Raw genomic sequence first — 12,833 nt, 5'->3', positions numbered from 1 at the left:
CCGCCTCCTGTATATGAATGATTGAGAGACTTATCTTCATTGGTGGCGCAGTGCACCCCCCATCCCAATAGTAAAAACATTGGTGGCGCAGTGCGCCCCCCACCCAGTATTACTCATTGGTGGCAGTGGCCACAGGATCCCCTCTCCCCTGCTCCTCCGATCGGAGCCCCAGCTGTGTAATCCTGGGGTTCCGATCGGTTACCATGGCAGCCAGGACGCTTCATCCGAAGTTGATTCGCATAAAACTTTGTTTTAATCCTGTATGGAGTGGGAGCTCCGTACAGTATTATAATGTATTGGCTCAGATATGCCAAAATTATACGAAGTCCCGCAAGACTTTGCAAAGTAACTTCAGGAATGAATTTTTACTGTAAAAAAACCTTGATACAGAACTCTGGTTCGATTCCAAGTGGTACCTTGGAACCGTAATGGCTCCAAGTTCTTTAGTACAATTAGATTATTTATGTAGATTTTAATCTTCTGTATGGTAATGTTCCGTCTATTTTATACTTATTAACTGAGGTATTTAAAGGCTATGTACACTTTGAGGCAATTTTTGTTTATGATCGCATTTTACACATTCAGGTTTTCAATTGGCCTTTATTAAAAATATTGAGCCATTCTGTCACAAACTTAACCGTTTTTCTAATTGTGTAACTAGTACTTTCAGTTTAGACATAAGGTTTATTAGATGACCAGCAGAAAGTGAGAGATCATAAACACTTATTTAAGCCACATTCTTATCAGTAAGATAAGAACCGAGCTATGATGAGTGTTTGTAAGGTCAGAGATAAGGAGCCCATGATCTCCTGGTCTGATGGAAAAGACAGAAAATCCAAAAGGCAGCTACTAGAGCATCTCAGCTCTGCGCACAAAAAAGGATTCCACATTTTTAATAAAGACTAATTGAAAAAATGTTAGCTCAAATAAGTACAATGCAATAAAAAAAAAAAATGCCCCCAAAGATAGATAGCCTTTAAATCAGTTTCCAACCTTCATCGTTACGCATACCTTCATATGTTTGAAGAATAATTAGAAAGTATTTTCATACCAAGTAGAGCGTGAGAAATATTTTTTTTGAGTTGCAGAGGCACGCAGAGAAACCCCACAGAAGCACTTCGTAGTGCTTCCATTTCGCACCGCTCCTACTGGATTGCAGACCCATTTAAGTGAATGTTTGCAGGCTACAATACAGGCACAGCCATGTGTATGAGGCCTTATACAGATTTATAATACTGAGTAACCCTTAGGGCTCTTTCAGACTAGCTTGTGCAGTCTAGAAATCAAGTTGCATGTGCGAGCGTGATCCTCTGGACACTGTTCATTGTGCAGGAGCGAACCGCATTATACTGAATTATAATGCTTGTGCGTGTGTATCTGTGTGAATCTGATCAGCTGAACAAAAAAACTATGGGATATGAAAGCAGCAGGAAACCCCATAATAAAAAAAGGTAAACCTACACCACAAAGACCCTGATACTCAAAGCTTGCATGGAAAAGGCAATACATTTACAGTGCAAGTGGATGGCACAAAATGATTGGGGACTAAAAACACAAATCTGCTAAAATAAAATCAATAATTCAATAAAAGCAGAATATAAAAATGTCCACATTAGGATAAGACAAAAGACTAGGTTTATTGAAGAATGGTTTAACAAGCATATCAAATTCATCATTTCAAGAACACATTTTAGGATATGAACTAAAAGAAAATATGCCTAAAGAACCAATGTTTTTCCAAATAGTGAATTAGAATATACATATTGATCACTCAAACCAAGATATGACCAGTCACTTGTTTATAGACAGTCCATACATCATATTTCCTGCACTCCATGGATGACAAGATACCTTTACACCTGCTAAAGAATTGTAGTCCGGCGTCAAGAAACGATGGGCGTGGGCCGTCAGGTGTAGCCAGCCGCCCTGCGTCTGAACCATGTGGCCTTACCAAGATGATTTTCCACACAACCACTGAGAACATTTAGCTACTAGTCAAAGATGAATAGAAACAGTCTGTCTTTGCCTCCTAAACCAGCACTTCCTTCAGGGCCCGGGTGCCAGGAACCCCAAAGGGTCTAGATGCCCAAATATAACCCAAATATGCTGCTAACCACTCCTTAGATAGGAAGGAAATGACTAAAGTGCATATCAACATCAACATGCATACATATGGTGTTCTATACGTGTGAAATGCACTCCAGGTTAATTTTGCATATTTAAAGTAGATGAGCTTTCCTTCAAAACCGAAACAAATGTACAAAGAAATGTAAAAAGCAGGGCACAGATATCTCCGGGCCAGAAAAGATACCTTGCCAAGTGCTTACTTAAAAAAGAAAATAAAAAATATTTTGTGCCAAAGAATTCACTTCCGAGCATTTTAAGCCATGTTTGATGAACGCGCTGAACATTTCCTGGTACATGCCGGTTTGGGTGACTTGTAAAATAGTCCTGCAGGATACGCACTATTAGAAATATCAATACTATGAATAAAAAGGGAGGATCTTGCTTGCATTACTCCTAGCGGTTACATACTATTACATGGTCAGGGGATGTGTGATGCTCAATAAACACCAAATTTCAAAGCTCATCTTATTCAGCAGCACCGTTTCTATGCATTTTCCCTTTTTCATTTAAATAGGCAGAAAATGGTTGTCACCACCAAGTAAAAACAAATACAATTTTACTGGCGGAGCTTCAAGAATGAAGAATACTTTTATGGTCCAATTTTTTTGGTTTAGTGTCTTGTGGCTAGACAAGCTAGTAACCCTGCTTGACACACCAATACCAAACTCAGCATTCAGAAAAGTAGCAAAAACATTAAAGACATATGCCAACAGAAAAAGACGTTCTATTATACAGGCTGCAAAAGATCCTAATCTGCTTTGATCCGCTGCTGTCAGATGGGTCACAAATTGTCATGACTGTAGCACATGGGGAGGTGGGGGAAAAGAAAATAATCACATTTCTATGAATAAAACTGTTCACAGAAGCCAAATTAATGGCCACTGGATTTGTGACTGTTCCAAGACCGCGATCTTGATTTCGACCGTGACCTTGACCCTGAGTGAGAGCGGGACTTTGATCTTACACGTTCTTCTTTGAATTTGCCTTCTGCTTTTGATCGGGACTGAGATCTAGATCCAGAACGTCCAGTACGCTCTTTCCTGTCTTCTCTTGGCTGGGATTTGGATCTTGATCTAGTGTTGGATCTAGATTGTGATCTTTGCCGGCGATTGAATCTGCAAGAAGGATGTAAAATGATCAACGTTTTGGGTATCTCGTCTTTAAGGGTACTTTCACACTTGCGTTGTTTGATTCCGGCAGGCAGTTCCGTTGCCTGAACTGCCTGCCTGATCAGGCAAACTGTATGCAAACGCATGTCATTTTCTCTGACTGATCAGGCATTTTTCAGACTGATCAGGATCCTGATCAGTCTGAAAAATGCATTGCAATACCGGATCCGTTTTTCCGGTGTCATCAGGCAAAACGGATACGGTATTTATTTTTTTTCTCATTTTTAAAGGTCTGCGCATCCGGCATTCAGGCAAGTCTTCAGTTTTTTTTCCGCCGGAGATAAAACCGTAGCATGCTACGGTTTTCTCTTTTGCCTGATTAGTCAAAATGACTGAACTGAAGACATCCTGAACGGATTACTCTCCATTCAGAATGCATGGGGCTATGCCTGATCAGTTATTTTCCGTTATAGAGCCCCTGTGACGGAACTCTATGCCGGAAAAGAAAAACGCTAATTTGAAAGTAGCCTAACTTGAAGGCAACCGGTCATCGACTTTATGCTGACCTCACTGAGAGCAGTATAAAACAGTGACAGAAATGCTGATTTCAGCGGTGTGCCACTCATGAGCTAAAAGTAAGTGGTTGCTAAGAACCAGCATCATAATCATTACAGCACAGACCTTGAAAAGAGTCAAATCTACCTGAGAAGAGTCCTGGTTATCCATAATCTCCTGCTCTCCCCGTCCATCTGCTGATGATTGGCAGTTCTCTCCTAGAGAGAAAGGGAGAAAACTAGGTAGAAGACTGTCAATCAGCAGGGAGAGCAGGAATTTATGAATAACCATGACTCCTCAGGTGGTCGTGACTCTTTTCCAGGCCCAGTCCGCAATGATTGTGATGTCGGTTCTCGGCAGCCACTTACTTTTAACTGACAGACCGCTGAAATCAACTCACCTGTGTCTACTTTATGCTGCCGTTAGTATGGACAGCATAACGTTGATGACAGGTTCCCTTTGAAGGAAGTGGTTGTGTCACTTCAGCAAATGGCATTTATCATGTAGATAAAGGTTATACAAATGGCACTTACTAATGTATTAGGATTCTCCACATTACTTCCTTTGCTGGCTGGATTCATTTTTCCCCTCACATACACTGCTTCTTTCCAGAGGTTACAGCTATCTGTGCAGTGGAGATATGTGATAGCCAGGATGGGAGCTGGTTAACGTGTGCACTCCCACTAGGGATGAGCGAAGCAAGCTTCGGATCTGTACAGAATTAAAGTGTATGGGCTCAGGCAAAGCAGATGCGTTATCACCGAAGTCTTTTAGGAGTTCATTTTTTTAACTTAAAACCATTTAAAAAATTTGTTCTGAAGTCAGCTTTGGTACCGATGCCGATCTCGGATACCTGTTTTAAAATGTGTTTCAAATTTAATAATAAATATAATCCGAAATTTATTCCCCGAAACTTCAGTGATCATTCACTTTGCCTCACCGCAGCCCATACAGATCTCTATACAGCATTAAAACTACGTTTAGAGCAAAGAGACTTTAGATTTATGAACTCTAATCCCCACCACCAGAGAGGTTGATGCTTTTTCCTATAGTGTGCAAGCACAGACACCACTAAAGGATTGCAGGGTGGTCATAACCATGGTAACGAGAAGTGAATAATGTGATGGAAAAATTAATCAAGCCAGCAAAGGCTGCAATATGGACATACATGGACAATATGTAACCGCCTTCCAAGAGCCATAAACTTTTGTGTTCACAGCCAAGAGAGCTTATCTTTTGGGGATTGTAACCCCTTAGTGACCACCCATACCCGTTTTTTTTTTACAGAGGTCACTAAGGGGCCTTGGGCTGGAGTGCCACCTTTTACGCCCAAGTTAGCGCTTAAATCAAGCGCTGGAGCTCTGTGCCCTGCAGCTACCGGGGGAAGCTGAGGGCTCGTGGTAGTGATCAGAGACTGTAACAAGCGGTCTCTGATCACTGAAAATGCCAGCAGTAAGCTTTCTCCCTCTTCTCATGTAAGAGGGGAGGGAGAAAGTCTCCGGTGCTAGGATCGGGTCCCCCAGGTCCTCATAAGGGAAAGCTGGGTCCTGATCCTCACCACCCCTGCAAAGTTTCTCTCTCCCCTGGAGAGGAGAGTGTTTTCAGTTATGCCTCAATCAGGTCTCCCAGCACCCCAATATGGACCACAAACAACTTAATAAAGCTCCACAAACCCCCCCATAATAAAAAATAAATAAAATAAAAAAAAGCAGACATGCGCACTGGTTACTGTGCTGAAGATCTGCGATAGTGTGGAATGGGGGGTGGGGGCGCTAGAGTTGCAAAATCAATTTACAAACTGTCCGTCCGTAAGCGGCGGTCAGTGGGTGTGAGTCATTAGACGTCTATTATGGACGGTATAGCAGGGACTCTAGTTCCGCTTCCATCCCCATAGCCCTATGGTGGTAGAAGTCGCCACCTCATCTCATTCTCCACCCTGCGGTCCAGACCCCTTCTACTACGTGGGGTCCTGCTAACCCCCCCCCATTTTTATCTACTCCCCAAATTAATGTCGACGTCAATTTTACCCCTCACGATTTTTTTCATTTGTGGACGATGAAGTCCTAGAATCAATTGTGCAGCAAACTAATCTGTTCGCCACACAGTTTGCTGTACAAAAGCCCACTTCTATCTATATAAGACGGTGGACCCCCACAAGTGTACCTGAAATAAAAAAAAATTGGGGGCTTACCTTGGACATTGTAAAAAAGCTGTCCGATCGTATTGGGCGGCGAGTACTGTCCACTCAACCCCTGTGTTTGCAGCAGTTATGTCCCTAAACCGCTTTGCAGCCCCTTTTCGGACAATTCCCAAGTCCCCCCCAGAACTGACCCAGCCTATGACCGCCTAAATAAATTGAGACCCCTTATTTCCCTCCTAAGGGATTTATTCTGATAAAATGCCACCTTTCCCTCCAAGCGTGCCAGATATGGTATAAAATTATATAAGATGTGCGAGACCACAACCGGCTACACCTGCGGTCTTGTCTGTATATGAGGGCAGAGACTCCCAACTTAACCCCACAGGTTTCCCCCAAATTATTGGGAAAGCGGGGAAAAATTGTGTAGGATCTACTGGTGCCATACCTACACAAAGGGTACCACGTTTACACTGAGTTATAGCAGTATACCCCTTTTTTTAAATCCCTCCTTGCTGTAAACACAGAGGCTTGTGGGACAGTCCGTAAAAATAGAGTGGGATACCAACAACCGCTGGTGTCCAAGCGTTTGGAGAAAGGAGCATCCTTCGCCTTTGCAAGTGACCAGCTACTTGCAGTGAAGCGGAAGGACATCTACATGCTCACCACCGTGCACGCAGACACCACATTAGCAGTTAGCGAGAGGGGGGCTACTGCTGACGAATACAAACCAGTCTGTGTGACAGACTAATAAATTTATGGGAGGTGTAGACCTCTCGGACCAGGCGCTTCAACCCTACCAGGTGAAGCAAAAAAACAGGGCCTGGTATAAAAAAAAGGTAGCAATCTACCTCATTCAGATTGCTACTAATAGCTTTGTTTTATTTAAAAAGGCCCAAGGAACCCTCAACTTCCTTGAGGTCCAGAAGGTGGTTGAGAGTCTCCTGTTTGAGTCCCCCGCACCTGGGCAAGCCTTTGAAACATGGAAGGAGGAGGGACACCCAATTTTACTGCCACAGTTGCCCATCACAACCAGGCCTCTGCAATTACCCCCGTTTTGAGACGCACCATACGGTTACTAATTATTAATTTTATTTAATACCAAAAAGGGTGGGTGAGGGGTCTTTTCAGGAAGTCAATTTATTCTCATTTTCTGTTTAGTTTGTGGGCTTTCCAGGGAGGGATCCTTTTGGAATGGGTTGTGGAGCTATAGGGATTATATGAATGAATTAGACCTTCTAATGCTCTGGTCTATGTGTGAAGGGATAATGGGATGGGGATCAATATATTTATGGACACAATATATCTCCACCAAATATGTCACCTGTCATCTTGGCGACTGTGATTTGGGGATATGGTAAATAACCGAATATTTAAAGTTATTGTAACTCCTATCTATCCACCTCTAGGGTGATGCTGCACCTTTCAGTACACCCCCTGGTATGGTAAGCAATGTTTCTGCCAAAGAAAATATTACCCACTGTAGCGGCTAGCATGTATAGAACGGGCAGAGCGGAGGTTGACTTTCCACTCCCCAAGTGACGTATCCGCATGCCAAGCAGCTCCGCCTAGTGGGAGAGGCCACCTCTATATGAGAGTGACTTTCAGCGGCCGCGCTACGACCAGAATAGAGCCGGAGGCTGTGTATTTGTGTGCTGCACGCTCGCTAACAGGAGCGTGCAGCATCAATCACCTGCAGGTAGAGTGGCAGTATTCGCTTAATACATGGGGCGAACTGCACTTATGCCAACGTACTACACTGCTCCTGATGACCTATCACTGTCACCAAAGTGATATAGAAACGCTTCGAGCAGACGCATGAATAGGCAGGGAATTTCATGTATATGTAAATAGCAGTAATCTTCAATGAAGGCTGGATTGGAAAAGCAGGTTATAGGGTAGAGCTCTATAAACATAGCTCTCTCCTGCACCATATCCACCCTACTTTGCTATCTACATATGTTGCTGGTGTGATGCACTGTTGCTACAAAGTGCACAGTTGGTCCAAAAAGTGTATCCAGCGGACCTTGAGCAACTATTACAGAGTGTTTGGATATTTTGGCAGGGTATTAAACCCTGACATATCCAGTTAAACACACTGTTTTATTAAGTATGGAGGATTGGGCTGTACCCATACAATCGTGGTGGGAGCCACCCCTCCAGACTTAGCCTGATGAGTTTTTCATGTGGTGGGTTGCCACTATTTTAATAAAGATATCAATAAAGTTATTTTAAGCTTTTATTCAGGCAGTAACAAAAAATAGGCATATACGCAAACAATTCCTTTTTTATAGTTAAAGAGGACCTTTCACTGTTTAAAAACAGTGGGCAGAGCGGCGCCCAGGGGTCCCCCTGCACTTACTAGTATGTCTGGGCGCCGCTCCGTTCGCCCGGTATAGGCTCCGGTGTCTACAGCTCCCTCTGTTGTACTGGGCGGAGTTTTTGTATTAGGGTTGTCCCTTGCTGCAGCGCTGGCCAATCGTAGCGCACAGCTCATAGCCTGGGGGGGGTGTCGGTCATTTTAATTAGGGGGAGGGAGGGAGGGGGGCCGGCCGCACTGGCCACCAATGAGTTAAAAACAGGGGGGGGGGGGGGGGAGGTCTGCCAGGCAGCAGTCATGTACACAGTTCTTTTAGTATATTCTAACTTGAAGCGTCCCCATCACCATGGGAACGCCTCTGTTAGAATATACTGTTGGATCTGAGTTTCACGATCTAACTCAAATCCTATGGATATTCTAACAGAGGCGTTCCCATGGTGACGCTTCAAGCTAAAATATACCATCGGATTGGAGAAAACTCTGATCTGATGGTATATTGATAGGGACTCCTGACTTTACATTGAAAGTCAATGGGGGACAGATCCGTTTGCAATTGCACCATATTGTGTCAACGTCAAACGGATCCGTCCCCATTGACTTGCAGTGTAAGTCTGGACGGATCCGTTTGGCTCCGCACGGCCAGGCAGACACGAAAACGCTGCAAGCTGCGTTCGGGTGTCCGCCTGCTGAGCGGAACGGATGCCAAACTGATGCATTCTGAGCTGATCCGCATCCACTCAGAATGCATTGGGGCTGTACGGATCTGTTTGTGAGAGCCTTCAAACGGAACTCACAAGCGGATCCCCGAACGCAAGTAGCCTAACCCCCTAATTTAAAAAATATATAAAAATTCCAGACATTGGAACAAATTTTACCTTTTGTGATTTGTTTTCTTAATTTTTCTAATCTCATTTTTTATGACCATGTCCTGCCACACAAAGCTGATATTTCCACATTACTGTATCATGATATTGCCATATTTTTTTATTTGGAGGATCTCTAATGATTGAGTCACCCCACAACACTTCTAGAAATCAGGACATCATTTTGGGAATTAGTGATCCATTACTGTTCCTACAGATGGTTCTGGAAACTGTCTTTTTATATATTCTGTAGGTGACTGGTCGATTGTGTGCATAGCGGTTTCTACCTTGCCGGGCAGGGGCCTGTTGTGGTGCACCGCGTCACTTAGCACGTTCGTCTCTCATAAGAATTGATGGGGCTAAAGAGACGTTGTTTGACCAGTCACTGTCCTTGAATGCCAGCTTGTCATTACAGCCCTATCAGTGTTCTTGTATCTTGTGAACAAACTGGAATTTGCAACATAGTTGGACACATTTTGCTCAGTTTTCTTGGACTTGTTGCCTTTTACTACAGTTAATTTTTTTTTTTTCCTTTTTCAGTTTGGCAAGACTGTACAGGCAAATATGTACAGGAAATGCCTTTTTAGAAATCTGCCTCCCTTATAAGTGCCCAGCTTCAATTCTCATCTGTACGTGTCTTTAAGAATGTGGCGGATTTCTAAGACAGTAACAGGGTTATCCATCTAAATATATTTTCTCTCCAATTTCCTGTGAAATGTATTAAAAGGGATTCTGTCACCTCTTTTTACCCTATAGAGATACGGACATGCACAGCTAGATCACCGTTAGCATGTCCGCAATATACCTGTCCCATAGCTCTGTGTGGTTTTATTGTGTAAAAGATGATATGTAAATCAGCCTGGTAAGGAGCCCAAGGGGCTGTACTTGTCAGTCAAATCGCCGTAATCTTGCAATGCGCAAACTCGCGTATGCGCAGTGCCGGCATAGTGTTCCTTCCCTGTGCAGGCATCAGCCTCAGGGAAGGAACTGCGCAGGCTCACGGCGATCTGACTTCGTGAGCAAGGAGGAGATACCTGGTTACAGGCGGTGCTGGGCTCCAGAACGGTTAGTGCAGCCCCTTGGGCTCCTTACCAGGCTGAATATAAAAAAAAAATATATATATATATTTTTTTTTTACACAATAAACCCACTCAGATATGGGACAGGTATATTGCGGACATGCTAGCTGCGATCTAGCCGTGCATGTCCGCATCTCTATAGGTTAAAAAAAAAAGAAAAAAAGAAGAGGTGACAGAAACCCTTTAACCATTTGAATAAAAATACATTTACTCAATATTTCATCCTTTAATAATTTTGCACGCAGCATGCTCACTACACCACTAGATGCATGTTTAAGGGATCTCGTTTTTAAAATGGGGTCATTTATAAGTGTTTTCTATCATTTTGCAGCTCAACGCCATTACATGTGTGCAATGGGACCTGAACCATGTGTCAAGACATAAGATTACGGCCACAATGGGAATATTTCTGAAGACAGGAGAAATGGGGTGAGCCATTTTGGGGTGTACTTCATTTTCTTATGCTATGTAGAAATAAAAATTAAAATCTGTCTTTAAATTGACACTTGTGTAAAAAAATAAAATAAAACAAATTCCGCCTGCTTAGCATTAACTTCTACAAAAATCTACACTACAAAAAAAAAAAGCTCACTACACCCCTAGATGAATACCTTAGGGGGTCTAGTTTTCAAAATGGGGGGGTTTCTATTGTTTTGGCAGCTCAACGCCATTTCAAGTGTGCAATGGGGCCTAAAACATTTTCAAGCACATTTAGTGTTCTGAAAGCCACTGGGTGCTCCTTTATGTTTGGGCCCTGCCGTTTGTCAAGACATAAGATTAGGGCCACAATGGGGGTATTTCTGAAAAAAGGAGAAATGGTGTGATACATTTTAGGGTGTAATTCATTTTCATGTGCTTTAGAATTTTTTTTTAAATTGTCTTTAAATTGACACGTGTAAAAAAATGATTTCTCTCACCTGCTTAGCATTAATTTAATTAATTAAAAAACTAGGGGGTCAAAAAACTCATTACACCCATAGATGAATACGTTAAAGGGCGTCTCTCACCTAAACTGACCATTATAGAACACCAACACCATGATCTGCATTATAGTCCCCATATTGGAATGCTACTTACTGTATAGCTGTCCGTTGCTTATTTAAGCTAAAAAACTTTAATTCGATATGTTAAAGGAGTTTTCTCATCTCAGACAATGGGGGCATATCGCTAGGATATGACCCCATTGTCTTATAGGTGCAGGTCCCACCGCTGGGACTCGCACCTATATTGAGAATGGAGCCCTGAAAGTGAAGGAGAGCGCACTGCGCCTGCGCAGCCGCCCTCCATTCATTTCTATGGGGCCGCCGGGCTCTGCTATTGCTGTCTACCCCATAGAAATGAATGGGAGCATGGGCAGCGCATGCACGGCACACTCCCATTCAGTTCTATGGGAGAGGCGGGGATTAGCGCTTGGTGGTGGACGGACCCCAGGAAATCTGCGGTCCTCCAGCCACAGGGCTCCCCGCTCTGTTCTCGTTATAGGTGCGGGTCCCAGCAGTGGGACCCGCACCTATAAGACAACGGGGGCATATCCTAGCGATATGCCCCCATTGTCTAATATGGGAATAACCCTTTAATTAGGTTCTAACGGTGCCTAGGGGCGGCGTTCAAGCGGCCGGTGCCCAAGCCCCTCGTCGCTTTTCATATGAAACCCCTCCCCTCTCACCCCTCTGGCCCGCCCTAGTTTCTTCAGAAATCCAGCGCCGTTCACAAGATTCGCCGTGCCTGCGCACTTCATTCCCCATTATGGGCAGAGGCACAAGAGCATTTAATGCGCATGTGCCAGCCCGTACATCTGTTTTTTAGCGAAAATAAGCGACGGACAGCTATACGGTAAGTAGCATTCCAACATGGGGACTATAATGTAGATCATGGTGTTCTATAATGGTCAGTTTAGGTGAAAGACTCCCTTTAAGGGGTCTAGTTTTCAAAATGGGGTCACTTTTTTTTGGGGGGGGGGTTCATTTGTTGCAGGAAAAAATATGTACTTCAAAAATTTTTAAATTAATGTTAAAAAGGATGTCTCCTAAATTAAAAAAGAAAAAAAAAAAAAAGTCAGTTTTTCATAAGTGCAGCCAAAATAAAGATGTGGAAATAAATTTGATAAAAATATTAAATAGTATTTATGTGAAATATTGCAGTTGAAAATAGGAATTTTTTTTACAAATTCATAGATTTAAGTTTAATAAAGATAATATTTTATCGGTAAAATTTTACCACCTTAGTACAATATGCGACAAGAAAATGTCAGAATTACTTTGATGTGCAAAGCCTTTAGGAAGTTATTCTCTGCTAAAGTAACACATCAGATTTCCAAAATCTGGCTTGGTCATTAAGGCCCAAACAGGCTTGGTCACTAAGGGGTTAATGGAACCATTAAATTTACCATAGCTTGTATTGGAAAAAGTGAAAAAATTCTTTGAGTTGAGAGAAAAAAAATCCACTATGGCTTGTCTTTATGACATTCAATGTGTGCTGAAATTGAGGTGACGACTATTCTGAGTCAGTACGGTTATAGCATTAACACATTTCTATAGTTTCTATTGTTTTAATACAAAAAAAAAAAACCTTAAGAAATTTTTTGTATTGCCATATTTTGACATCCATAACTTTGTATTTTCATTTACTGAGCTGCGAGGGCAT

The 12,833-nt window shown here is 42.8% G+C and overlaps 1 protein-coding gene across 1 annotated transcript in view; it reads right to left on the bottom strand.

Moving 5' to 3' along the window:
• Nucleotides 1–1,616: 1,616 nt before the first annotated feature.
• SRSF10 (serine and arginine rich splicing factor 10) overlaps nucleotides 1,617–12,833 on the bottom strand; it is a 32,029-nt gene continuing 20,812 nt past the window's right edge. Inside the window, exon 6 of the mRNA XM_040424504.1 lies at nucleotides 1,617–3,242. Within this exon, the coding sequence (XP_040280438.1) occupies nucleotides 2,999–3,242 (244 nt within the window). The 3' untranslated portion in view covers nucleotides 1,617–2,998. The remainder of the gene's footprint in view (nucleotides 3,243–12,833) is intronic.

The sequence above is a fragment of the Bufo bufo genome, chromosome 3 (assembly GCF_905171765.1).
Source record: "Bufo bufo chromosome 3, aBufBuf1.1, whole genome shotgun sequence".
Lineage (NCBI taxonomy): Eukaryota > Metazoa > Chordata > Amphibia > Anura > Bufonidae > Bufo > Bufo bufo.
This window is presented reverse-complemented; position numbering and strand designations above follow the sequence as displayed.